Source organism: Mauremys mutica, chromosome 8 (genome assembly GCF_020497125.1).
Source record: "Mauremys mutica isolate MM-2020 ecotype Southern chromosome 8, ASM2049712v1, whole genome shotgun sequence".
NCBI lineage: Eukaryota > Metazoa > Chordata > Testudines > Geoemydidae > Mauremys > Mauremys mutica.
The window spans coordinates 103,911,595-103,937,633 of record NC_059079.1 but is presented as its reverse complement, the minus strand read 5'-3'; the positions used below and the strand labels follow the sequence as shown (position 1 = coordinate 103,937,633).

General features: G+C 42.6%; 1 protein-coding gene across 2 annotated transcripts in view; it reads left to right on the top strand.

The window, feature by feature from the left end:
• Positions 1 to 13,891, top strand: part of RNF130 (ring finger protein 130) — an 81,999-nt gene extending 68,108 nt beyond the window's left edge. Inside the window, exons 8-9 of one of the 2 annotated variants that reach the window (XM_045026980.1) lie at positions 270 to 363; positions 2,639 to 2,818. In XM_045026980.1, the coding sequence (XP_044882915.1) occupies positions 270 to 363; positions 2,639 to 2,654 (110 nt within the window). In that variant the 3' untranslated portion in view covers positions 2,655 to 2,818. Of the gene's footprint in view, positions 1 to 269; positions 364 to 2,638; positions 2,819 to 12,640 lie in introns of those variants that run through there. The other variant, XM_045026981.1, reaches the window with a different exon arrangement.
• The last annotated feature ends 12,148 nt before the right edge of the window (positions 13,892 to 26,039 follow it).

The following is a 26,039-nucleotide window of genomic DNA, read 5'->3' as shown; positions in this document are numbered from 1 at the left end:
AAATGCTCCTTCTTTATTGCTAGCCCTGGGGCTCAGCCAGGAGATATTGTTGTGCCAGGCTTTTTTTCCACACCTTCTCTCCACTTCTTCTTTGCTAGCCTTCTCCAACCAGTAACTCTGTGGCTAACTTCCTTCTGCTTTACTTCCTGGTGCCAGTCATGGCTTAGAACCCTGTAGCCTTCTGCCAGAGGCGTTTGAGGGAAATGTTCACATCGATTTGACATAAGCCTTCTCCCACGAGTGATTTCCTCCCTTTCCTTTATCAACAGAAGAATGGTTTATTATTGCCAGTTTTGGCCTCCTCAGCGCCCTCACACTCTGCTACATGATCATCAAAGCTACAGCTAGCTTGAATGCTGACGAGTAAGTAAATATTTAGATATGCGTCTATATATTTGTTTTTGGTGCTTGTGTCACAGGCAACACTGAGAAGAAGTGGCAGGAGGGGAAGAATGGGAGAAATGAGGTTTTTCAAAGTGTGAGTGCCTTCTCTATGTAAAAGTCTTTACTAGAAATTGTTAATGCACATGTAGCTAGATTTGCCTAAAATAGCTCCCCACAAAGGGGAAGTGCAAAAAAAGAGTGGGGTATCATAGAGCCTGGTTAGACCCTGTAGTTTTTGAATTAGCATTTAATCAGCTGATACCTTTAAATTGTAAGATTATATTTTTAGTCCACCAGGCCAGACTCTGCCTGATGGGGACCAGTAGTTGTTACCATCTGGTGGCTTTCTGGCAGCTTCAGTCTGTTTCTCAGATTTCAGCTCAGAAAGCCCATTTTCACTGTTGGAACTCCTTTTCACAGAGGAGGAAGGATATAAATGTTACATCACTAGAGGAGCTCCTTTCAGAGGATTTTGGGACTCAAGAGCAGTAATGGGAAGCTTGCACTGCTGCTTCTTGCTTTGTAGCTATCAAATTGCAGCTAGTTATCAGGGAGTTAGCAAAATTAGAGATGGTGACCTCCATACTTAAGACAGTCAGCTGCTGTGAAAAATAGCCAGAGAAACTGGCTAGGGAGGGAAGTTGTTAGGAGTTGTGTGCATGTGCCTGTGAAAAGCAATTTCTACATTTCTGGGCACTGCCACGTGCATTAGGAAGAGGCTAGAGAAAACTCAGACAGTGTACACTCAGAGAAGCAGAACCAGTTAAATTTCTGGCATTTCCCCTTCAGTTCCTCATCTTGTCTTCCTGTTGATGCTCTGTTGGTTGCGGTTCTTTCTTTTAGTAAGCAGCAGGAAGTATTGTGTTAAATTTCACACCAACTCTGCATCCAGCTACTGCATCCAGGGAATTTCTTCAGGACAGTATTTAAGTGAGACAGGCAAAGACTGCATCATTGTCATGTGAACTATCAGCAACAGTGGTAGAACTGAAAGCTTAGTCAGTATATTAAAAACACTATTTTAAAAAAAAAGAAAGTGAAATAGACTAGTGAAGATGGAAAGAGTGAAGTACAGAAAGAGGAGTGGCAAAAATTTGCCCCTTTCTCTCTTCATGTAACTTCAGGTACCTGCTGCAGCCTCCCAACCTCCGTGGCTTCCCCACTGGATTTCAGTGGAGTCTAAGCAACCTCTGACTCTGCTGTTAAGTTAGGCTACCTGGTTTAGGCCTGCCCTCTGTGTATGCATGCAACTATTTTTTGATTAATTGCTTCACTGCTGCCTAATGGGCAAAGTATGTCAGGCGAAAAGTTTCTCTTATGTTGGTCAATGTGCCAGATACGTCATGACTCTGTTGTGATTTCCATGAAATGCCACACTAGTATAGATACAAGAAAGGAGGAAAAGCAGAAAAGCTTTTTACTTCCCATTTCTCCCTATAAAAATGAATGTTGACAGTGTCCATGCAATCAGTGAACAATAATTAAACATGAAGGTAGGGATTTCATTTTCCTCTTGGAAGATGAAGCAAGCAGGAAGGAGGAGGAGTAGTAAACCAAGCAAGTGGAAGATGCTAAGCATTCTGTGATGGAATTCTCAGAGAGCATTTCTCAGTCAGTGAAACCCTTCCAAGGGACATTCCCTGCTGCTTGCTTCCTTGTCTGTCTCCCCAACTGTTCAAACAGATTGATTTAAGGCATTAGTTGCTGTGTTCATGTGCACGTACAAAAGATAAACAACGGCTCCAGACAACTATGACCATTTTTATAATAATGATAAGAAGGGAATAACGGTAAGGGGCACTTCATTAAATGGCTGCTTTCACTTGGCCTTAAAACACCTCATGATATTCCCAGGCTGGGGAGATGCTTCCAGGAACTGGTCTGACTTCACAACTGCCTTGCCTGTTAATTATTTAGATAATAAGCAAATTTTGCTCTATATCACCAGAAATAACCTGAGACTGGCCTCCCAAAAGCAACTGCACAACCACATTTCATAGTCCAGAGGCTCCTGGCATTGGGCAGTAATTTCCCAGTGGTTTAGAAGCAAGACTCAAACCTAAGGCAGTGTTGTGAAGAATTCTAGTAACAGATATTCTTCACTCATTATAGTAAGCAATGATGTGGGGAACACAGACTGCATTCACCATTTTTAGCTCTGTATAATTTTCACTGACTTTTGACAGTTTTTAGTTAAACATTCAGTATTAACTTTAACTAATATAAATATTTTGTCCTCTTTCTTACCCCACAGAGCAGAATGGTATTGAAGAAACACTTTGACAGATTTGCCTTGGAGAGACACCTATTTTTTGCATCATTTATTGATCATGCAGCATACGCAGTTATATTTAGTACATTTATTTTTCATTAAAGTTTGCTAATGCCAAAGCTTTGTACTAAGAAAAAAATGAAGAAATAAACTTTAATTATGAAAAAAAAATTCTGTAGTTGAATTTTATTTTCCATGAACCTTCTGCATTGAGTACTCTCTATCTTTAGTGTTTTGTGTGTGACATATTATTGCACTGTGTTTATTGTCTAACCTCCTGTCACAAATGGCTTCATCTTTGCTAGATTTTTATGCTTCTCTTTTTACTCTGGGACAGAAATAAGCATGACACCCACCACTTGTATGGTGATTAGTGACAGCATTACTGGAAACTGCAGTTTGTTATAGTTAGTCACATAACTGGTCCCAATGTTTGTAAATATCAGACTTTTTTCTTGACCTTTTTACATAATTGTTTTGAACTAAAATATTCTTTTGTGTTACCTTGGGACACATGTTACTTATGATCTCTTGTCTTCAGTCCGATCCCCACAGAAAGTTTGCAGTTCTGTTTTCCTTCTTCATAATGCATTGGAAGATTTATCTTCCTTGCCCTTCCCCCACCACCTCTTCCTGCCTAATGCTGCATGAAGAGGTGGTTTTTCCCTCCTCTTTCCGTTGCTGAATCTCCTCACAGATCAGTAAGCTTACTGAATAATGGTGCTGGTTCATGACACCTCATAGGTGATTATGCAAGATGGAAAGATTGATAATGATCTTTACTGTAATATGGTAACTCTCATCATGTCCTTTCCTGCCATTCTTGCTGGGGATTTTCATTTTCACGTAGGCTTATTTGTCCAACTAGACAGTAAGAAATAACCTAACATTCACTTCAAAAAGGCATACAGTCTTTGGTATTGGATGTACAGCTGCTGAACTCTGATTCCCAGCCAAAGGCTAATGTCAGAGTTAATGAGATTGGCTGGTGAAGTGGGCAGATCAGTTGAAGGGGGGAAAAAAGTCATAAGCTGATCAGAGTTAGAATCTGTTGTGGGTTTTCTCTGGTATCAAGATTTAACAGACATCCGAAATCTAACACTATAATTAAAATATACCAGTTATTTCCAGTTATCAGAGAGAACCATTTTATTAAACTATGATAGGATTTAGATTTTCAAATGTACTTGGAGTAGGGAAATTTTTTAGGTATAGGCGCTTTTGGAATTCAGGAAGGCAGCCAAAATCTGCATTAAAATACTTACTTAATTTGTAGCTGTCAAGGAGCCTTCAGCTGAGAAGGCAGCTTTTAGAAATGAAATGTATGTATGATAGTTTCAATAATGTTAATAGGGTTTTTGTTAGTGTCCTTGTGAAATTTTGAAAAAACATGAATGCAGTCAATGAAGAGAGCAGTGAATCTGTTTTGAAAAATCTGGGAAATCTTGTTGGATGGATTTGTGGAGGAAAAAACTCCTACGTGTTGTGCTCCAGGATTGGCTCATTTTAGAATCAGTGTTTTATCAGCTGAATGTTGTTGCCAAGATGGATGAATGATGTGCAGTATGATGTAAAGCACAGACTATACAGTAAGGGGATTACATTTTTCACCAACTTCCTAAAAGCATAAGGCAACTGAAATGGCTTTAAATCAAACAACACCTATACCTGCTGGGATCATGGTCTTAAACTTCTTTTCAAAGATACTGTGGAGAGCTAGCTGAGGAAAACCTGCGTGGCTCTAGAAAGCAGATTCTTCTTCGAGTGCTTGTTCACGTCGATTCCAATCAGGTATGCACGCGCCGCGTGCACCATCAACTGAAACTTTTTTCCTTAGCAGCTCCCGTTGGGTTGGCTGGGGAACCCCCTGGAGTGGCACCTTCATGGCGCTCAATATATGACCCTGCTGACCCAACCCCCTCCCTTCAATTGCTTCAGTTCCTTCTGTTGAAACTGCGTCTTGTTTGCCTTGCAAGTGCTCTCCTAGCTTAGTTATCTAGTTCTCTCTTTGTTTCTTGTATAGTAGTTGTCATTAGTGTAGTTTAGTATAGTCAGCATAGATGTTGGTGAGCAGGATTGTCCCTATCCCCTCACCCCTTCTTGGGCTCCGGGGCATGCTGCAAGCGCAAGGCTTTAAGTCATGCAATGTATGCTACAAGCCCATGCCAAATAGCAACCCCCACGACTCTTGCCTCAGGTGTCTGGGGAAGGTATATCAGTCCGAGTGCTGCAAGATCTGCAGGGCTTTCAAGCCCAGGACTAAAAAGGAGAGGGATTTCCATTTAAAGCAGCTGCTCATGGAAGCTGCGCTCCATCCAGCAGCCCCTGACCGCCAAGGCCCGAGCGCATTGGTGCAGAGCGCTCCTGCATCGATCTGTGAATTGGTGCCAAGGAAGGACTCTAGTGCAAGAGATCCTCGGCACCGGCGATGCCTGGCGCTGCTCTACTTATCCGGTGCCCCACAAGTGCAAAAGGGCTGACAGAGGGCACTCTCCTCAGAGAGCTACAGGACTGCCGGGAATGCCTTGCTACACCAGAGGAAGGACCCAGCTCCCAGGCAACAAGAGTCCATGCCATTGACTCTGGCGCCCCACAAGGCACCGTCGAATCCGGCTCACAGCGACTCTCCATCAGGGCAGTGCCAGATGGAGGTGTTGGAGCCACCCTCCACTCCAGACACTTTTGAGGCCGCAGGAAATCTCATTGAGATGACCATTAGAGACAAGCCTCCATACCGTCAAGACCGGTACCGTCCCGAGGCAAACCCGCCATGATGCAGAGCTCCCAGTCGCCAGACCGGCACCGCGCCAGGTCCCCATCGCCACACCACCGTTCCCTGGCACTGGCTTCACTGAGAACGTGCATGGCACCAGGGGCGTGGCGATCTATCTCCCCAGCAACGAGGGGTCGGCACTGTTCCATAATACCCTCACAGGACTGGCACCGGACCTACGGCACCGGTCTCTGTCACGAGATAGCTGCACTGATCCATGACACCAGTCCCCTACCTCCTCTACGCAGCACTGAGCACCAGCACAGGCGTCTTCGACACTGCCATCGTCATCGCCCTCGGGATCCTCAGAGTCTGATGCAGACTCATACTATTCAAGGCGCAGTCAGCATAGGCCTGGCAGGTGCTGAAGGGATGTGCAGGTGGCCTGGCAGCCATAGTGGCCACCCCCCACACAATGGCCCTTTTGGACCCCCTGGGCTTACCATCCGGCCCAGGGTACCCCTTCTAGGTCTGTGACCTCAGGATGCCATTTTTTCCCGGTCACCTAAAGATAGACCTGCCCCTCAGGGAGTGGAAGCTGCCCTCTCCAGACCGCCTTCTCAGACTACAGAGGTGTCGACGGTACCAGCCCGGGACTTACCCATAGCCCAGGAGACATCTGCCCCTGATGAGCTAGTAGAGGAGCCTAGTTCACCCCAGGAGCAACTTGGGCAGCCAGAGGGCCATGAGGACCCTGTACCTCCACTTGCCACATCATTGTCCTTGCCCGATGAGGAGGTGGCAGGAGTGTCAGTTTCAGGTCCCCCGCCCATCAACCACAGGATGCGCCAAGACCTGCTCCGCCGCATTGCCTGCAACGTGGGCCTGCAGGCAGAGGACCCAATGGTAGACATTCTTGCGCCAGAAAGTCCTTCCCGGGTGGTGTTACCTCTAATAAAGACCATACAAAATAATAAAACCCTGTGGCAGACTCCCTCAGATCTGCCCACCACCGGGGGCATGGAGAGGAAATACTTTGTCCCGTCTCAGGGATACGAGTACTTATTCTCTCACCCACACCTTTGCTCCCCGGTGGTCTCAGCAGTGAATGAAAAGGAGCGTTGGGGCAACAGGCGATGGCCCCCAAGGCTAAGGAGGCCAAATGCATGGCAGGAAAATCTATGCTGCAGGAGGCCTCCAGCTGAGGATAGCCAACCAGCAGGCTATCCTCAGCAGGTGTAACTTTAATTCTTGGGACTCTGTGTCCAAGGACAAGGAGTTGCTCCCCACAGAATCAAGGGTGGAATTTTCCGCCCTGGTTGAGGAAGGGAAGGCGGTAGCGAGGACCTCCCTTCAGGCCTCCCTCGACTTAGCTGATTTCAGTGGCCCATACCGTCTCCTCGGGGGTGGTCATGAGGAGAACTTCCAATCCTCTGGGTTACCTCTGGAAGTTCAGCAAACCTTGCAGGACCTTCCCTTCGAGGGCGCAGGGATGTTCTCGGACCAGACTGACTCTAGGCAGGGCAACTATGAAGTCACTGGGGATGCACATGTCGGCTACCCAGTGCAAGCATTTCAAGTCTCCACCCCACCCAAGGCAGGACTCCTATTGCCGTAGGAACAGAAATAACTGGGGCAGGCCTTCAACCCTGCCGTCAGGGCAGGGACAGGACCCGACCAAGCCACCATTGAGCTCCAAACAAGGCTTTTGAAGGGACGCCCGAAGATGGTGTACCCGCCACTATCCCAGATTCTTCCCCGTGCTTCCTGAACCATCTGTCCCACTTCTACTGTGCTTGGTCACAAATAACATCAGACTGCTGGATGCTTTGCACGGTAGAAGTGGGATATTCTCTCCAGTTCTGCTCCTCCCCTCCCTCTCGCCCTCCTTCCCCGTGCATCTCCAGGGACCCTTCCTCAGGAAGGTTCCTCAGGAGCTATGGGGCAAGGGATTCTACTCCCGATACTTCCTTATCCCCGAGGCAAAGGGGGGAGGAGGGGTCTCAAACCCATTCTAGACCTACGAAGACTCAACCAGTTCCTGGTGAAGTTGAAGTTCCACATGGTCTCCCTGAGCACGATCATACCTTCCTTGGATCCAGGACACTGTTACGCCGCCCTCGACACAAAAGATACGTACTTCCACATAGCCATTCGTCCAGCCCACAGACATTTCCTGAGATTTGTGGTCGACAACAAACACTATCAGTTCACAATGCTCCCATTCAGTCTGTTGCCAGCCCCCTGAGTGTTCACCAAGTGCATGTCGGTTGTTGCAGCTTTTCTCCACAAGAGGAAGGTACAGGTGAATCCTCACCTTGACAACTGGCTGCTGTGGGGGCACTCCAGGGAGCGGGTGGAGTCCCAGGTCTGGTTGGTCAGAGCCACCTTTGAGAGACTAGGACTCATCCTCAACGTTAACAAATTGATGCTGTCCCTGACCCAAAGAATAGAATTCATTGGGGCGGTGTTGGACTCTGTGTTTGCCAACCCCATGGTAGGGCATTTCCTGAAGGCCTTGGAAATTGAACCAACTGTTTGTATCAGCCGCAGACCGGATGAAAGGGCTTCCTGTCTCCTCACAACGCATTTCTTCCTGGATCACGGCCTGCATCCGTACCTGCTACGAGCTGGCCAAAGTCCCAGCCCCAGCTATTATGGCCCACTCAACAAGAGCACAAGCCTCATCAGCCACCTTCCTGGCCCAGGTGCCTACCCAGGAGATCTGCAGACCAGTAACCTGGTCTTCCGTGCACACGTTTACCATTCTCTATGCCATCACCCAGCATGCTAGAGAGGATGCAGCTTTCAGCAGAGTGGTTCTCCAGTCAATGATTCCTTAACTCCGACCCCACCTCCGGGGGAGAGCTTGGGAGTCACCTGATTGGAATTGACGTGAACAAGCACTTGAAATAAAACCGGTTACTCACCTTCTCATAACTTAACTGTTCTTCGAGATGTGTTCACGTCCATTCCAATACCCACCCACCTTCCCCTCTGTCGGAGTAGCCAGCAAGAAGGAACTGAAGGGGGGTTGGGTCGGCAGGGTCATATATTGAGCACCACTCCAAGAGGCTCCCCAGACGACCCGATGGGAGCTGCTAAGGGAAAAAATTTCCAACAACCATGCACACTGCACACGGACACCTGATTGGAATGGACATGAACAACACATCTCGAAGAACAACAATTACAAGAAGGTGAGTAAACTTTTTTCCCCAAAACAGGTCTGTTTCATGTCTCTTATACAGAGCAACAGCACAGTGGTGAAAAGTAACCTTTTAACTGTTACCAGGAGCAGTTTCTAGTTCCTGCCCCTCTGTTGGGAACTTTGGCCACCCAGGGTCCAGTTTCCTCCACACTTTGCATTGTTTTTGTGTCTTTTAACAATTTCATCCATTACATGCTCAAAAAATAGAGAAACTAGTAGACAGATGTCAATCAGAAATTAAAGGGGCGTCAACCCCAAGCTGAAATTAAAGATACAAATATCCTACTATTATCCCATCAAATGGACTTTACACCATCTTGTGAAGGTCGATACATTGCTTTACTCTGAACAAACAGGAGAAGCAAATTCCAGAGTTGTTCGCCGCCTTTTCCGGTGTAACTGTTTGGAGCAAGAGCACATCAGCTAATTTCATTGTTGGGACTGTGCACAAGTAAATAAAGAAGCATGCCCTTCAACAGCCTGTTTTCCTTTTTTCCAAATGTTGCCGCAGCGACTGGGAGACATAATGCTGTAATACTGTACTGCTCAGATGGGAACAACAACATGGTGTTAAACAGCCTACTTTGTGTAAAGGACCCTTTATGAAATAATTTCACTATTTAGAGTGGTTTTTTCCTCCGCTATGCTATATAAAACTCTAAGAGGTCTAAGCAAGAAAAAGGAAATATTTTGCTTTACACTGTCCCAGTATCCAAATAGATTACACCGTGGAAACAGCCTAGGGAGTACCTGACCTTATCTCAATGTCAAGAGAAAAGTCTCTGAAGGGATTGTAGAGTAGGCTCTTCAGAGCAGAGACCATGTATCCATATGTGTTTTCACAGCACCCAGCACAATGAAGCACTGATTAGTATCTCCGAGTGCTACTGTAGTATAAATATTTAATAAAAAGGGACTGCAGGGTAGCACTTGTTGTTTGTGCAACTAGTGTGTCAAAGCAACGCAGAGACTTTTCAATTGACCGTTTTGTACTGTACCCATTCCTGCAGCATACCCATAATGGTGGGGATGTTTTAGACTTCAGGCTGAGGTTCATGTAGAGTGGTTCAGTCTAACGAAATAATGAAAAATAATGGCAAGTATGACTTGTATACGTATTTTTGACCTGTTAAACCTGAAGTGTGTTTCTCCAGTTTGCTTTCCAAACCAAAAGTGCAGAAACCTCATTTCAGCCCATCTCCCCGATTTCATCAGTAGCTGCAGAATAGGGAGAGCAAGCTCATAAGTTTTCATTGGTGTGTGTCTGTAACTGTGCATGTTGCTGCTTGCTGCCAAGACACATTCGTGCCTGACATGGCAATGGGTTTATAAAGAATGTTTATGGCACAGTTGTAAACAAAGCTGGCAGTTTTCTGCACTGGGGGGGGAAAACCACATCTGTCAAGGTGCCGGTAATTCTTTTAAACCTCTAACACAACTAAGTATTCCTACAAACCAAAACAAGCCTGAGCATTGCTTTTCAAGCTCTGGTATCCTTACAGTATGTAAACATAGCTTGTCAAATTGAAGCCTCCAAAATAGCTTCTGACTGGAAGAAGATGCATTGCGGCATAGTGGACAGAGACTGGACTGGCACTCAGAAGACTGGAGTTCTATTTCTGGCTCTGCTACTAGCCTTCTGGGGGACCTGGGCAAGTCATTCAGCTCTCTGTGCTTCAGTTCCCCATCTGGAAAATGGAGATAATGATACTGACCTCCTTTTGTAAAGCACTTTCAGAGATACTGATGAAAGCACTATGTGAGAGCTGGGTGATATAAGATTGTTTGAGTATCTCCTCTGATATGACTTAGTGCAGAGTCTCTCTTTTAAGCACTCTTTTTATGTGTACTCTTTTGAACATTCCTTAGGCTCGTTTTCCAGGTGGAATGCTGCATAGTGCTATGTGGAAACACAGACTTCAGTTCTGAGACACGATTAACAATGAGATATGACTGGTGTGCTATTTTCTGGGGGGGTTGTGAAATTGTGGTAAACAGCAACAACTTCCAGCTTAAGGGACTGGTGAAAAGAGGAGGAAGGGAGCTCCCATCTAGTTGTGTGCATCTGAGGGAGAGAGTTTGCAATATTTGGTCTTTCAAAACAATGATATCCTTAGGGGCTGTATCTGGTGAACAAGCAATCCCACTAAGCAGGGAAGAATTTGAAAAATACTGTTTGGTGTAACTGATATTTGAATAGGAAGCATTAGAAAGAGAATGAATTATGAGTTCCAAGAGCGCTATTGAAGCTGAGCAGTCGGCTGTACCTGTATATATAAACACCACTTCTTTGGAGGAGGGCAGGTTAAATTCTTATCAAGAAGCAAGGAAACACAGAAAGTAGCAAAGAATTTTAGAGATGCTAAATGCAGTGTCTGCTTTCAGTTTACTGGTAATTAAAAAAGAAATCTGTTAGGTGAAACATTTATGGCCTTATGCCTGTTTAAAATTTCTCCATCAAATTTTGTATTGAAAAGGTTCGTTCTCTCTCTCTCGCACACTGATTGCCTAGGGTGTCTGCTTCCTAATTCCTTGTTTGATTTGGTGCAATAAAAACAAATAGGAGCAGCATTCAGTCTTTAGAGTCCCTTTGTGTTGCTTCTGCATTGCTTGTACAATATGTAACACTTCAGTGGGAGGAGAGAGGAAATGAAGCATTCATTACTCATTGCTCGTTTCAGCACCAGGGTAACATGGGATGCAGCATTCTCAAGATCTAAATGCACCTGATGCATAGTGACATTGGGCCAGGCATATAATGCAGGAGACTTCTGATATCAAATTTATCCCTAGTGGTTCCTAAGTAGGCGTTTCATAGTGGAGCTCAGGTTTGTTTGGAGAGTGATCTCTTTGGGAGTTGTCAGCCTATGCAGATCCATTTAAATAAATACATTTACATGTCTTTTTACTGTAGCATTGCACAGTTCCAGAAAGCTTAAGTGGGATAGGATTCAAATCCACAAACTGAGCACTAATAATTCAATAATCATATTGACTGGTCTGTCCCTATTCCAGCACAGTGTGGGGGGCGTTTTGTGTGTTTGTGTGGATATATGCTTTATTGGCAGAGTCAGCAACTTGACCCTGTGGAATTTAACAGTTTGTTTCACACTCACTGCAGCAGATTGAGGTATTAGATTATTCACAAACACTTTTTCCCCCCTTTATCAGGAGCATTCACCTTCAAATTGAATGGGTTAGTATACTGGCAAGTGAAGACCCGGGATTGACTGTGATTTAAGTCAGAAGTGGAGGGGAATGTTTGACAGTCTCAATGTGCTGTATTCCTTAGTAGATGTTTGTCTTTGTCACAAAACCACAGAGCAGTTCAGCACCATCGTCTCAGGACTAGAACTAGCAAGGCTGCTGCAGATCAAGATTGTGGTGTATTGTCAGAGCTGTGCAAGAGGAAGCTCACATGGCGCCAGTCCACGTTATTTCTGGCTCCAGCCAATACTGTTATTAGGCCTTCATTTTGATAAGCACACAATTCTTGCTCATTTCAGCTCTTAAAGAAAATGTCTTCCCAGATGAGCTTGCAAAACTAGCTTTTTCTTTTTAATACCAAAAGGAGGGGGAGGAGGGGAACTTGTTAAGAGGCCTGTTTGGTCTGTTATCTCCTAATGGAGAAAATTAGTTTGGCCATAGGCCAATCCTCAATAGACAGCTGTTTACCTTCTTACACACAGCATAGACCATGGTCCTGAGCAGAAGGAAAGTAGCATGAGAACACTTGAATTACAAGAGGACCACACCTGCAGTTCTGACACCTGAGGTATAAATATTTCCCTCCCTATCCACATGCATCCCTAAAATAATAATGATGCAGCAAAGGTTGGGTTTCCTCACACTTGTCTCCTCTGCCACTTCATACTACAAACTGTTACAGGTTACTTTAAAAGGAAAGTTAATTTTTAGGAGTATATATGTTTTTTATTAGAACTGGGGCAGGTGCAAGAGAATAGGTAACCACAAACAAGACCTTGCATGCTCAATCGCCCCGTTTTATAGCCATATGTACAAATTCCTAACAGGGTTGTTTTTGTTCTGCTTCCTGTAGGTGGTCACTTCTTTCACCACAATTCTTTGTCTCCTCGGAGCCTGGTCTATGAGAGTGAATTCTCAACAATCCAACCTGCCTTGGACATGTACGATGAGAACAAAACCTGAAAGGAATGTGTGTTGTGGTGTTGGTTTCTTCCTTTTTTGTTTCTCATTCCTGTTGTTGTGTACTCCTTCCATGGGTGTCCTTTTGTCTAAAGAAGAGCTGCTTTTCCCAGAATACAAGCCTGGTTCCAAGTGACAAAGATGAAGCTCAACTATGGTTGTCTCCAAGGACGACATCTCTGGGACAACAATGTGCATACACAAAATGGGCTGTTATAAATTGCAGAATTGAAGTGCAAGTTAGGTTTGTCAGTCCAGCCGAGTCTGTACAAAAGAGGGCTTGCCCTGATCCAGAGTACTTTTGTATTGAAAAGGTGCGTCTTAAATAAGCACATGATCTTTCCATTGTTTTAATCATGCACATGTTTGCTGGACTGTCAGACAAGATACCTGGTGGTTGAGGCGATTCCAAGTTCCAGTGGGGTAAAGGAACACCATTTTTTTTCAGTCTCCCCATGAGCTTATTGTGACATGTCCCCTTTCTGAGGGGAACCCGTAGAAATGCATTGACTTTCCTATTGTCCATTTAACTCTGGGTAATGGCAAAACAGGTTGGTACTAGAGCTACAGACAGGAGCTGTGTCTGGAGTATCCAGGAAAGGTTTCAAGTAACCCAATGCTTCAATTTTTCAGTTTCCACCGAAGCTGGACAAAGGTTTCCTACAACTTCAGCCATTCCTAGCCCTCCTGCCAAGTGAATCTCTTGACAACAGGGATGCTGCTGATGTTCATGGACCCACCATTTGATCTTCCTTAAAATCATTAGACTTCTTGAGAAATGTGCAGGTATCTAGCTAGCTATCTTCGTTTGATTTTTTTTTAAAATCCACCAGTGGGTTTTTTTTTTCACGGAGATTTTTTGAGAAGCCAACATGTTGGTATTGTACACGGAACAAAATGTAAATTTCCTACCCTGTTCTCCCAATGATACCTGCAGCAGTTAAGTAACAAACACTTTCTCAATGCTGTGCCCTTTCCTGCTGCCATCAGTAATGTGAATGCAGAAAGCAGAAGAATTAAGGAAAGCACCCATGCTTTGACACTTGGAGAAAAAACAGTTTTTTGTGACAAAGTGGCTGAGAAATGAATATTGTCCTAAAGCTTCTAAAAGGGTAATGTCGAAATAGAAAACAAGATTTTTTTTTAAGGACTCAACAGTGTTCCTTTAAAAAGCAGCTCTGGAGAGTAAGTCAGTGTGTCTAATGCACCTTTTCCTACTGAATGCTGTGTAATTGTTTAAGTTTAACAAATGTCAATATTTTCTCCATTGCAGTCTGAGTAACTGTAGATGTAGAAATGCATTTGTGTCCTTTGTAATGTGAACAAAATCTTCACTCTATATAGAAATTGTGATTTAGAACAAATGGCAAACTGAAAAGAAACATAAGAAATGTCCTGCTAATTTTGAATCTAAACAGCTTCTGCTGTAGATGGGGAAACTTGCCTTCTTTTTATAAAGCAATCAGTCTTCTTGGCATGTATTCTGACTTGAAATGTGTGCAGCTGTGACATTAACGCAGATGTTAAAAACAAAAGAGAACTCTAAAGTGAGGAAGTGAGCTTCTAGCAGAACAAACTTTGGCTGTTGCTGAGTCGTATTTAATTTGATAATTCTAGACTGGGTGGTGCAGAGTTTAAAGTGTTTTACCTTTTACAGCACTTTGTTTATATTTGACAGATTTTACTGTAGTCAGCTAACTTTAGAAACATTTTTTAAAAACTTTTTAAGAAGCACAGTTTTAACACACACACACAGCATTGAGGATATGAAACTGAAGGTTGGTGGACGATGTCAGCACTGTTATTCAAGTAAAAGAGGCCCACAATCAGCATTTGTTCCTCTTTTAAATCTGAGAAGTAGAGCAGATATTTAGTGTGTGAACAGTCCTGAAGCTGGTCACCTGAGCCCCAAACTCCTTGAACTAAGGGTATATCTACACTACCCGCCAGATCGGCGGGCAGCAATCGATCCAGTGGGGGTCGATTTATCGCGTCTAGTCCAGACGCAATAAATCAACCCCCGAGCGCTCTCCCATCGACTCCTGTACTCCAGTGCCATGAGAGACGCAGGCAGAGTCAACAGAGGAGCGGCAGCAGTTGACTCACGGCAGTGAAGACCCCACGGTGAGTAGGTCTAAGTACATCGACTTCAGCTACGTTATTCATGTAGCTGATTTGCGTAACTTAGATCGATTTCACCCCCTCCCCTACCAGTGTAGACCAGGCCTAAGACTCTTTCGAGTCTGACTGAGTTCAGGCACAGTGGAGCGAGAAGGGCTGATTGCCCAATCCCAGTTTTCATCATTATAGCTGAGTGATCGTTACATGCAGATCTGCAAAAACGGCGAGCTTCCCAAACCAGACAAAGAAATAAAATTCCCATCTTTCAAGGACAGAGAGACTTTTAGCAGAGCTTGTAATAGCAAAGCAGGGCAGGCAGGTTACAATTGGCTCTAACTAGGCACTCTCACAAGCTGTAATATTCTTTACTTGCATCTAAGGTCTTTGACTATGCAGGAGAGTCCAGCCCAGTGTAGCTGCAGCAGTACAAAACGTAGGCAGGCAAAGCTGCTATGAACTATTATTTGCACTGGTGCAATTTACTCTGATTTTAAGCAGGATTAAAATCCACTGTGCAAATCCTAGTTTATACAGCTTCTTTGCCTGTCTTGCTCTAGGGGTTGCCTCAGTGCAGCTGTATCAGAGCTGGTCACTGACAGCTGTAACTGGGGCAAATTTCCTGTGTAGACAAAGCAGCCTGAGCAGCACTCAAGAGAGGTAACAACTCCTTAGATTTGAAAACAATTCTATTTCCAATTCTAGCTTTTAAAACCCAGTGCCCCAGTGAACAATAAAGCAAGAGGCAAATCCATCAGCACTCACAGGAACAGGTTTTTTTTCCAAAGTAATATTGATCCTCTGAGCCCAGTGATCACTAATTCTGAATTCCAATCAGTGCTATCTTTCCTTCTGCTAAGTCAGTTTCTTTGCTCCGATTCCATAGATTAATTAAAACTTGCACTAACTTTTTATGTTTTGGATAAATTTGACAATGTTGCCAACTCTTGTGATATTTGCTGCTTTTTCTTAAAGCTCCAGCTGCTGGAGTCATGTGAGTATGTGAAAAATCTCAGCTTACTCTTTTTTAAATGAAGGAAGCAGATCCTTTGCTCCAGCTATGACTGTTTACACCAGCCAAGGATCTGCTTCTAATGTTTCTAAGCCTCATGGTTGTGGAGAAAATCTGGCAAAAATAAATCCTAAAGGCTCGGGGGGCAAATAAAAACTTCAGTACAATTTTAAAAATTATATTACTAAATCTCTTGATTTTTGTTTAAGCCAATCTCATGATTTTTGGGGGGCCTGGTTCATGATCTTTGAAAACTTGGGGATGGCAATACTACTGTAAGAATCTACTGGTGCTGTAGCTAGTAAATAAGTGAGTTGAGGGATGTGTTGGAGTTTTAACACTTGTAAATGACACTTCCTCATTTGGAAACTCCAGTGATGTGAGGAAAGCTAAATGTCAGTTCAAACTGATCCATGAATGCATGCTCTGACATGTGGTATTGGGAGTCCTTGTACTTGGTCGTATTAAGGATGTGAAAGAGACAGTGTAGGGAACATGGCTGATTTTTCAGAGACGCATTCTTAGTTTTGGGGTTTTCCTTTTAATATTAAAAGGAACTAGATGCCAGCATCATTGTCCTTTTTCTACTGTAGTGACACCGCAGGTGGTTGTCACTTTGCAGAAGTAAAATGTAGCACTGTGAGTGCCAGTTACTTGAAATAATATTTTTAAAGCAAATAAAGGGTTGATAGCTACTCCACCAATTTTAAAGCAAATAAAGGGTTGATAACTACACCAATTTTAAAGCAAATAAAGGGTTGATAACTACTCCACCAATTTTATGAATTTTATTAAAATCCTTTTTATCCCAAATCCTACATCTCCCCAGTTACGCTATAGTATTCCCCTCAATTTTTACCCAGTTCCTAATTATATGGAAGTTTTGCATCCCCCAAGATGTTTGTAAAATTAGGATTTACTTGTGTTCTCCAAGGGATATTCTCAAGTTAAAAACAACTTCTCAGCATGTTTCTTACCTATGCTACCAACAATAAAATAAATTATTACAAGTGAAAACATCTTAAAATCTAATGTACTTTGCAACATCCATGTTTACTTGCTTCATTAAGCTTGGACAATGAAAACTTTAACATTTATATTGTGGTTGCACCTAAAAGCCACAATCAGGTTGGGTCATACTGTGTTAGGCGCTTTATGAACACAATATGACAGTTCCTACCTTAAAGAGCTGATTTGTCAGTTTCACTTTCACCTCCCCTTCTAGCATAATGTTACAAGGTTTACATTCAAATAGAAAACTGAAAAGAAATCATTAAAATAATGGGTTTTATAAATGTGTATTAAAAAACAAATCCTGAGTTTTAGGCCCAAACTACTGGACAATGTCACTCTTATAAAAATATAATCAGCATGCCTATGAAATAATTACAAACATTCTTTCAAAGGACAAGTGGCAGGAATCAAATTCTTCATGTACAAGATTCTGTATATGGAAAATAATATCAACCCTTGCTAAAGAAAGTCTATAAAATAAGACACCAGGTAAACAGAACAGCTTTTATGGTGTGTGCTTTCCCTTGAGGTGCTGGGCTTCGACAACTACTTGTTACTCTTCCTAAGGAGAGCTTTGTGTCTGAGTCGTTGTCTATACAATTGAGAATATGCCCCTCAAATTCTCCCCCTAGGGTATTCAATCACTTTAATGCTGCAGCAGGACTGGGGTAGAAAAGACAAGTAGGAAATGCTTATGCAGCGAGTTCTGACTGGAGCCTAAAATTGAATACAGTGAGTCAGTGGTAATAAAAGGGTGCTAAGCATCTCATAGGATCAGACCCTAGGAGAGGGTACATTTTACTACTTTAGGGTAGAATTATAGTAGGCAAAATATTTCATTGTTTTATTACCATTGTAAGAGAAATGCAATGATCAGAAGCCTTTTCAACAACACTTTTGCAGGCTTTCAGTGCAAAGCTGCACAAATGCCAAGAAGAGAATATTACAGATAAAGCAAGCTAATGCATTACTGATCATCAATAAATAGACTCCACTGGCCTTTCCCCACCAAGATTTTTAGAGTCTCACTGATAAGGGAATATGAGGTTACCAGACTAGGATTTGTATGCATAAAACCTGTTGTGAGGGGAAAAAAAGAGCCTTTGAATTTTAATATCTGACCTCACTATTTCTTGCTTTTAAAAAGGAGTGTCAGTATTAGTATAATACTTGTGGGTTAATTGTGACCAGCTACTTAACACAATTAATATTAACAACAAAGTAAAAGAATCACAAGTCAAAATGGGGAAAGAAAAGGTTAAAAAAATTTAATAGGGTTGTCAAGCGATTAAAAAAAACTAATTGCGATGAATCGCATGATTAATTGCACTGTCAATAATAGAATACCATTTATTTAAATCTTTTAGATATACTGATTTCAATTACAACAGAATAAAAAGTGTATAGTGCTCGCTTTATATTTATTTTTTATTACAAGTATTTGCACTGTAAAAAAACAAAATAAATAGTTTTTTTTTCAATTCACCTAATACAAGTAATGTAGTGCAATCTCTTTATCATGAAAGTTGAACTTGCAAATGTAGAATTAGGTACAAAAAAACTGCATTCAAAAACAAAACAACGTAAAATTTTAGCGCCTGCAAGTCCACTCAGTCCTACTTCTTATTCAGCCAATCGCTAAGACAAACAAGTTTGTTAACATTTGCAGGAGATAATGCGGCCCACTTCTTGTTTACAGTGTCACCTGAAAGTGAGAACAGGTGTTCACATGGCACTGTTGTAGCTGGCGTCGCAAGGTTTTTATGTGCCAGATGCGCTAAAGATTCAGATGTCCCTTCATGCTTCAACCACCATTCCAGGGAACATGTGTCCATGCTGATGACTGGTTCTACTCAATAACAATCCAAAGTAATGTGAACCGAAGCACATTCATTTTGAGTCAGATGCCACCAGCAGAAGGTTGGTTTTCTTTTTTGGTGGTTCGGGTTCTGTAGTTTCCACATCAGAGTGTTGCTCTTTTAAGACTTCTGAAAGCATGCTCCACACCTCATCTCTCTCAGATTTTGGATGGCACTTCAGATTCTTAAACCTTGGATCAGTTAGAAATCTCACATTGGTACCTTCTTTTCATTTTGTCAAATCTGCCTTGAAAGTGTTCTTAAAACAAACATGTGCTGGGTCATAATCCGAGACTGCTATAACATGAAATATATTGCAGAATGTGGGTAAAACAGAGCAGGGGACATACAATTCTCCCCCAAGAATTCAGTGACAAATTTAATTAACACATTATTTTTTTAACAAGCATCATCAGCATGGAAGCATGTCCTTTCGAATGGTGGCCGAAGCATAAAGGGCCATACGTTTGTTTAGCATATCTGGCACGTAAATGTCTTGCAACGCCTGCTACAAAAGTGCCATGCAAATGCCTGTTCTTACTTTCTGGTGACGTTGTAAATAAGAAGAGGGCAGCATTATCTCCTGTCAGTGTAAACAAACTTGTTTGTCTTAGTGATTGGCTGAACAAGAAGTAGGACTGAGTGGATTTGTAGACTCTGAAGTTTTACATTGTTTTCTTTGAGTGCAGTTATGTAACAAAAAATCTACATATGTAAATTGCACTTTCACGACAAAGAAAATTGGATTTGTTTAACATCATTTCACTTAAATGCATTTTTCAGGAACATAACTACGTTAAGTGAGGAGTTACTGTAGTTATCAATGGGGCTCTGTCAAACGGGGGGGATTTATCTAGTGCGATCCTGCAGGGGTCTGTCCTGGGTTTGGTAGTACTCAATATTTCCGTTAATGACTTGGATAGTGCAGGGGAGAGTATGCTTATAAAATTTGCAGATGACATCAAGTTGGGAGGGGTTGCAAGCACTGTGGAGAACAGGATTAGAATTTAAAATCATTTTGACAAATTGGAGAATTAGTTTGACATCAACAAGATGAAATTCACTAAAGCCAAGTGCAAAGTACTACACGCAGGAAGGAAAAATCAAATGCATAATTAAACTGGGGAATAACTGACTATGGCAGTACTGCTGAAAAGGATCTGAGGATTATAGTGGATCACAAACTGAGAATGAGTCACCTGTGTGCTGCATTTACAAAAAAGGCTAATACCATGGGATGTATTAACAGGAGTGTTATATACAAGACCGGGGAGCTAATTGTCCTGCTCTACTTGGCACTTGTGTGAGGCCAGTATTGTGTCCAGTTTGGGCACCACACTTTTAAAAAACTGTAGATACATTTAAGAGTCTCCAGAGGACAGCAACAAAAATTATAAAAGGTTAGAAAACGTGTACTATGAGGAAAAACTAAAAACTGGGCAGGTTTCGTCTTGAGAGAAGACGACTGACAACAGTCTTCAAATATGTTAAGGGCTGTTACAAAGAGAATGGTGATTGATTGTTCTGCACATCCACCCAAGGGTAGGACAAGAAGTAATGGGCTTAATCTGCAGCAAGGGAGATTTAGGTTAGATGTTAGGAAAAACTTCAGAACTGAAAGGGGAGTTCAGCTCTGGAATAGGCTTCCAAGGGAGGTTGTGGAATCCCCATCACTGGAGGTTTCTAAGAACAGGTTGAACAAACACCTATCAGGGATGGTCTAGGTTTACTTGGTCCTTCCTCAGAGCAGGAGGCTGGACTAGATGACCTTTTGAAGTCCCTTCCAGCCCTACATTTCTATGATTCTGTAATGTCAGAAGATTGCACCGCCTTGGCTAAGTGGAAACTGAAACAATTGTGTAATAGTGAAAGAAATGCCCACTGTGCTTATGAATATATTATGAAACACTTATGTGTTTTCTTCCTTGTTTAAACAACACTGGAGTAATCTGACCCATTCCATTGGGCAAGTCAACATCTCTCTTCAGTACCGAAGACTTAGCTAAGTGATCTGACTGGCTGTCTGATCATCCCCATGTGCTTTATAAAAAATGAATGTAACCTACACTTCTGCAAGAAGCATCTGATAAAACGAGGTGATCAAAACAGCAGTGCTCATTTAAACCATTTCAAAAGCGTGGGAGAACAAATGTCTTTAACCACAAAGTTAGACACAGGGACAGCTACTCTAATATGCTGCAGCAAGAGTGCTCCAGAGGCAAAGTTAACGCTCTGGTATGCCCTTAACCACATTTTGAGGCTATATCACCACTCTGTGCCTGAGGATGGAGTTGGGGTGCAAGGGCAGAGAAATCTAGCTGGAGTTTCCCTAAGGCAGCTCTGTGCAATCTGCTTGCTGGTGAGTGGGTACAGTTAGTGGTGGGACTTGTGAATTTTTTGCTTAGAGAGTACTTCGTGTGCTTTTAAAACCAAAGAAGTCATGTGGCATCTCAGAAACCAAGTCATTCGGTGCCAAATAATGAATGTATATGCTAGGCTCTAATCCACCGTGGGTGGGGTTCTCTGCCCCTGCTGATGTGTTTACAGAAAGAGAGGAAAGTATTTAGAGCTAGGGAGGTAAGAAAACTACTTTCCCACAGAAAAGTGGAGGGGGGAATGTGTTCTGTCAAAACTTTCCTTAGATGTTACTTATTCATATAGTCGATCAGCTTGCGGGGCAGTTTGTAGCCTTTGAACTTGAGTAAATAAACAATGTGTTCCTCTGAACTACACGTCCTGGTAAAATGGAAATTAAACATACCAGGTGAAGCTTTAACTAGGTTTTTACCCTCTCTGTTATAACTCCCTTGTGTTTCTTAATTTCCAACCTATTAGTACAGAAGAATCAGTGGTATCTGAAAAGAGAGTTTACACACACGTATTTTTTTTTAAATAACTTTGCCATTTTTCTTCAATGCTGGGCTTAGTAAAGTGGGGACTACTATTGTATGAGAGGGAATTGAGGAAATACAGCTTTTAAATACATTCAGGGTGAAACCTTGGCCCCATGGGCTTTGATCACCATATACCAGGTGTGTTATTTTTTCACTGCAAGTGTTTTAAAGAGGAATATAAAAGATTAAGCTTTGTGCATATGTATAATGCTCCTATTTAATAAATGCAGAGAATGTCAGATTATAAAGAAACAATAACGTTTGTAGGGTAGGGAGTGAGTGTGATGCAGAGCCAATATGTCTTGTAAAATCAAAAGAAAACAAAGTATCCAACTCCTCTCTCATACTTACTAATGGCTAGATGAGGGGCCAGGGACTGGATTTGTCCTTAGTTCTGCCGCTGTGTCTCCATGGGAAGAATCAAGAATGCATAAGCTCTCTGTCGGTTGCCACATGCTTCCTCCTCCTCTTCAGAGAAATTGGTAAAGTTTTTAAAAAGTGCCAAAGAGACTAGACTTTCAATGGGACTTAAGCCTCCTGAGGCACTTTTGAAAATGTTACCCATAGTCTCTTTTCTCCTGCAAAATGGAGAAGTCTGTAATGAAGCTGTGACAAGTAGAAGAACTAGTAAGGGACTGGACTTCACTTCCTGGCCCCCCGTCATCTGTCATGGGTTAAGGTTACAAAAGATGACTACCCCATCACATGGCAGTGGTCAATATCAACTGATTCCAGTGGCTGCTGTTTCACTGTGTTTTGTCAGAAGGAAATAAAACCTAATACAACTAAACCTAAAACCTAATACAACTAAAAATAACCCCAAACTAAAGAGAGAATTAATAGAGTGGAGAAAGACATCCAAGATGGAAGTCTGGAGAGGAAACCTGACCTCTCTGACAGATGAGAGGATCATTCTGCCTCCTTTTGGACATCTGTCAGCTGCTACAGTCTCTGACCCTAAATGACTTTCTGATGACAGAGCCACTTCTTGTGCTCAGAACATGTACTGCCTATTTGGCAGCTGAAGTGGGTCTGGATCTGCCTCCTGGAGCCTGTGCTTGCTGCTCCTGGGGTATTTCATGCAGTGACTGGACAAGTATGTTACTTCTGCCAGGGCTACAGTAACAAAGGCTGCTAGGTCTGGATACCTGAGCTTCCCATCGTCATTCTGAGAAACCCTTTACTGTCAGCAAGGCTGCTTTCTTTTACTGCTATCTGAGCAGCCTGCAGGATGATTCAAAAGGAGAGAAAAGACAATTGCAGCCTCTCCCTGACCTGTGGGGTCTGGCTCACCAAATGAAGCTGTGGTGAATTTTCAGTTGCATGCAGTGACATCTAGTGGGGAAGGCAGAGTGGGTCAACTCCCAAGGTCAGATAAGAAGCTTCTCTATTGTCTTTTTATTTATTTATATTTCTCCCCTGCTTGTTAGGACAATAAAGGCACCATTCACTCAGTTCTCTGTCAGTCTGATGCCAGGACTGTTCAGATCTGACAAACAGATTTAGCCATGTCTGACATTGGGTATTTAGTGAAACAATCCATGTGCATTCCTCTGAATCAGCTATTTTATCTAACAAGCTTTGTCAGGTTTCTCTCAGCCTGGCTTATTCCCTGCTGACTCCCTTCCCCACACTGCCTGCTCTCTCTAAAGAAAATTAACCCTCCATGTGGAAACAGCAATACTGGTGCAGTGGAAGGTAGAGTGATCCCTTGTCATTCTCTGTTAAGTTATTAAATGGATAATGTGACCCCGATTTGCAAGACACTCATTTATGCAGATTATTACCCTTTCATTTTTCCTTCTGATCTCAGAGGAACCCAAAACGAATACTACAATAGAATGGGATTTGAAGTTTAAGATTGCAAAATTTTCAAATGTATTATTTGTATTGTGGTAGTACCTGCCAGCCCTACTCCTGGAGCAGGACCCTATTTTGCTAGGCACTATACAAACAGAGCAGAAAGGTAGTCTCTGCCCCAAAGAGTTTACAATGTAAGAATGAACTTTTAATTTTGATGTATTCAATTGTGACTGTTTAGAGACTGCAGAGGGGTTTTGTTGCATAGCTGAGTTAATATTTTATTTGTATTATTGTAGTATCCGGAATAGTGCCCAGCTGTGAGTGGGGCTCCATTGTGCTAGGTACTGGACATGTATGTAATACAAGAGAGTTCCTGCCCCCAGACGATTATAATCTAAATAGAGTAGGCGTGGCTCTTGTGCAGAAACTTTCCCTAGCGGCAAGCACAGTTGAGGGCTCTGTAGTGAACCATCAGATAGCATCTGGAACCTTGCAACTAAAAAAAAGGCTCCTCAAACCAAAGTTTAATAATAATCCACCTGGAATAGAACTTCCTGTGTACTGAGACTGCTAATGTTGGCACCATTTGTATTGGCACGTTGCCCTGCAGTACACCAGTCCGGTTGTAAGGTGTGAGGTATGGTAGGGACCTAGATTCTTTTCATCAATGAGAAACAAGAAGATAGTCATATGATTAGGGCATCAGCCTAGAAGCCAAGAGTTGTGTAAGCAGAAATTCCTGACTCTCTCTCAGACTTCGGGGGCAAATCAGACTCAGTATCTCAGTTTCCCTATCTGTAAAATGGGGGTGATAGCTACCTCACGGGACGGTGTGAGGCTTATTTCAGTAATATCTGTAAAGTGCATTGAACTCCTTGCATGGAAGGTGCTGTATAAGTGCATAGATTTATTTGTCATTTGCGCTTGGTGGAGCAGGTCACAACCTATTTGCTTATCTTTTTCCATCTGTCCTCAGCCTACTTTACACTTTGGCCACTCAGGAGCTGTGATCTGTTTTAGCTATGACTTGTGATCTGTTTTATCTGTTTACTCGGATGTAAAGTTTGCCTTTCTTTGCTGCTTTCTGCGTGTTCTGTCACTTTTGTTGCTTGGCTCTGGTTGTTCTAGACTAACTCTTTTGGAATATTCACAACACTGGACGCAGTAGAACCTCACCCAAGACTGGAAGCCGATTTGCTAATTACTGAACTTTGTCAACAGTTGAATGATGCTAAATGTAATTAATTAATTGATTGCAAAAAAAAAAATCCTCTTCTGTATCCTGAGGATGAACCGGGGACAATGCCAGGATGTGTCAGACAGTAAACGGAGCATTGATCCAAAGTCATTGCAGACTGTCAAGTTTGCAAATGACCAGCATGTGAATTAATGAGGTTGCACTGTGTTAGGGAATATAGACTCCGCTTAGCCAGCTGAGTGTCTTGGCAACTGCTTCATACTCCAGCACTGGAAAGTGAGGTTTGGAAATGACCTTGGCTCACTTGCTTCCAAGGCCAGTAAAGGTTAGCACAGTACATATGGGTAACAGCATCCCTGCAGTTCTGGGAAAGAGAGGCTTGATATGTGCAGATTCTTGGAATACTATAATAGCATCTGCCTCAGAGATGGCTGGCTAGATGATAATGGCCAGTGGAAGAAGTGCTCTCCCCATCCTTCCCTGACAAATGATCCAGATCCTTGCGTGTATGCAGACTGGAAGGAACATGTGGAAAGCCCATGCTTGGATGCCAAAAGAGAAATGTCACAACCAAAACAGAAACATCCCACCTGGTGATTATCTTATGCATTTATACGTAAGTCACGATGGCGATGAGACCGTCATGTTAGCCATGTACACAAGTGAAGTGAAATGATTTCTAATCTGATTGTCTAGTCGGACCTGCAGCAGTTAGAAGTAAAATAATAAAAAATAATTAATAACTTTTGTGTCCCTGTCTCTATCGGGATCACCTGTTATAGGCCAGGGCTAACTATGCACAGAACCAGCTGAGTGGGAATTATTTCATTGTAACAACAGAGAGGAAAACTCTTTTGGATCTGGGGACTGAAAGTAGTAAGAAAAAAATCTAATGATTTGTGTATGCGTGAAATAAAAAGGCAGGTTCTATGCATGTCAATTTGTTTGCCACAGAGTGGTCTGTATCGGTATGGATATATATTCTAAAACTGCAAGCAAACTACCACAGGTTTTGCAAAGTGAAATGGACGATGGCCTTGTTTAGAACCTTGTCATGATGAGGTGGTATGTTAGCCTCTTGACAATCAGATCCTTCAAGCCCTTGTGAAATTGTAGCTCAACAGCAGCAAAACCTTTTGGTCTACATATTTTGATGCAAATATAATACCGTATTGTAGCTATGTGGTATATGCCAATATGTTAATAGTGTATACCTATAATTTAGGATTTGCTAATGTAATACATTTAAATAAAAAGCTATTTAAAATACAAATGGTGTCAGCTTAGCGTCTTTCAAAAAGGTGTGTACATATGCATGTTGGGAGGATGAGATCGTTACCCTTGGACAGGAGTCCCAGAAGTCTATGGAACAGTCTGGCACATCTTTGTTGAAG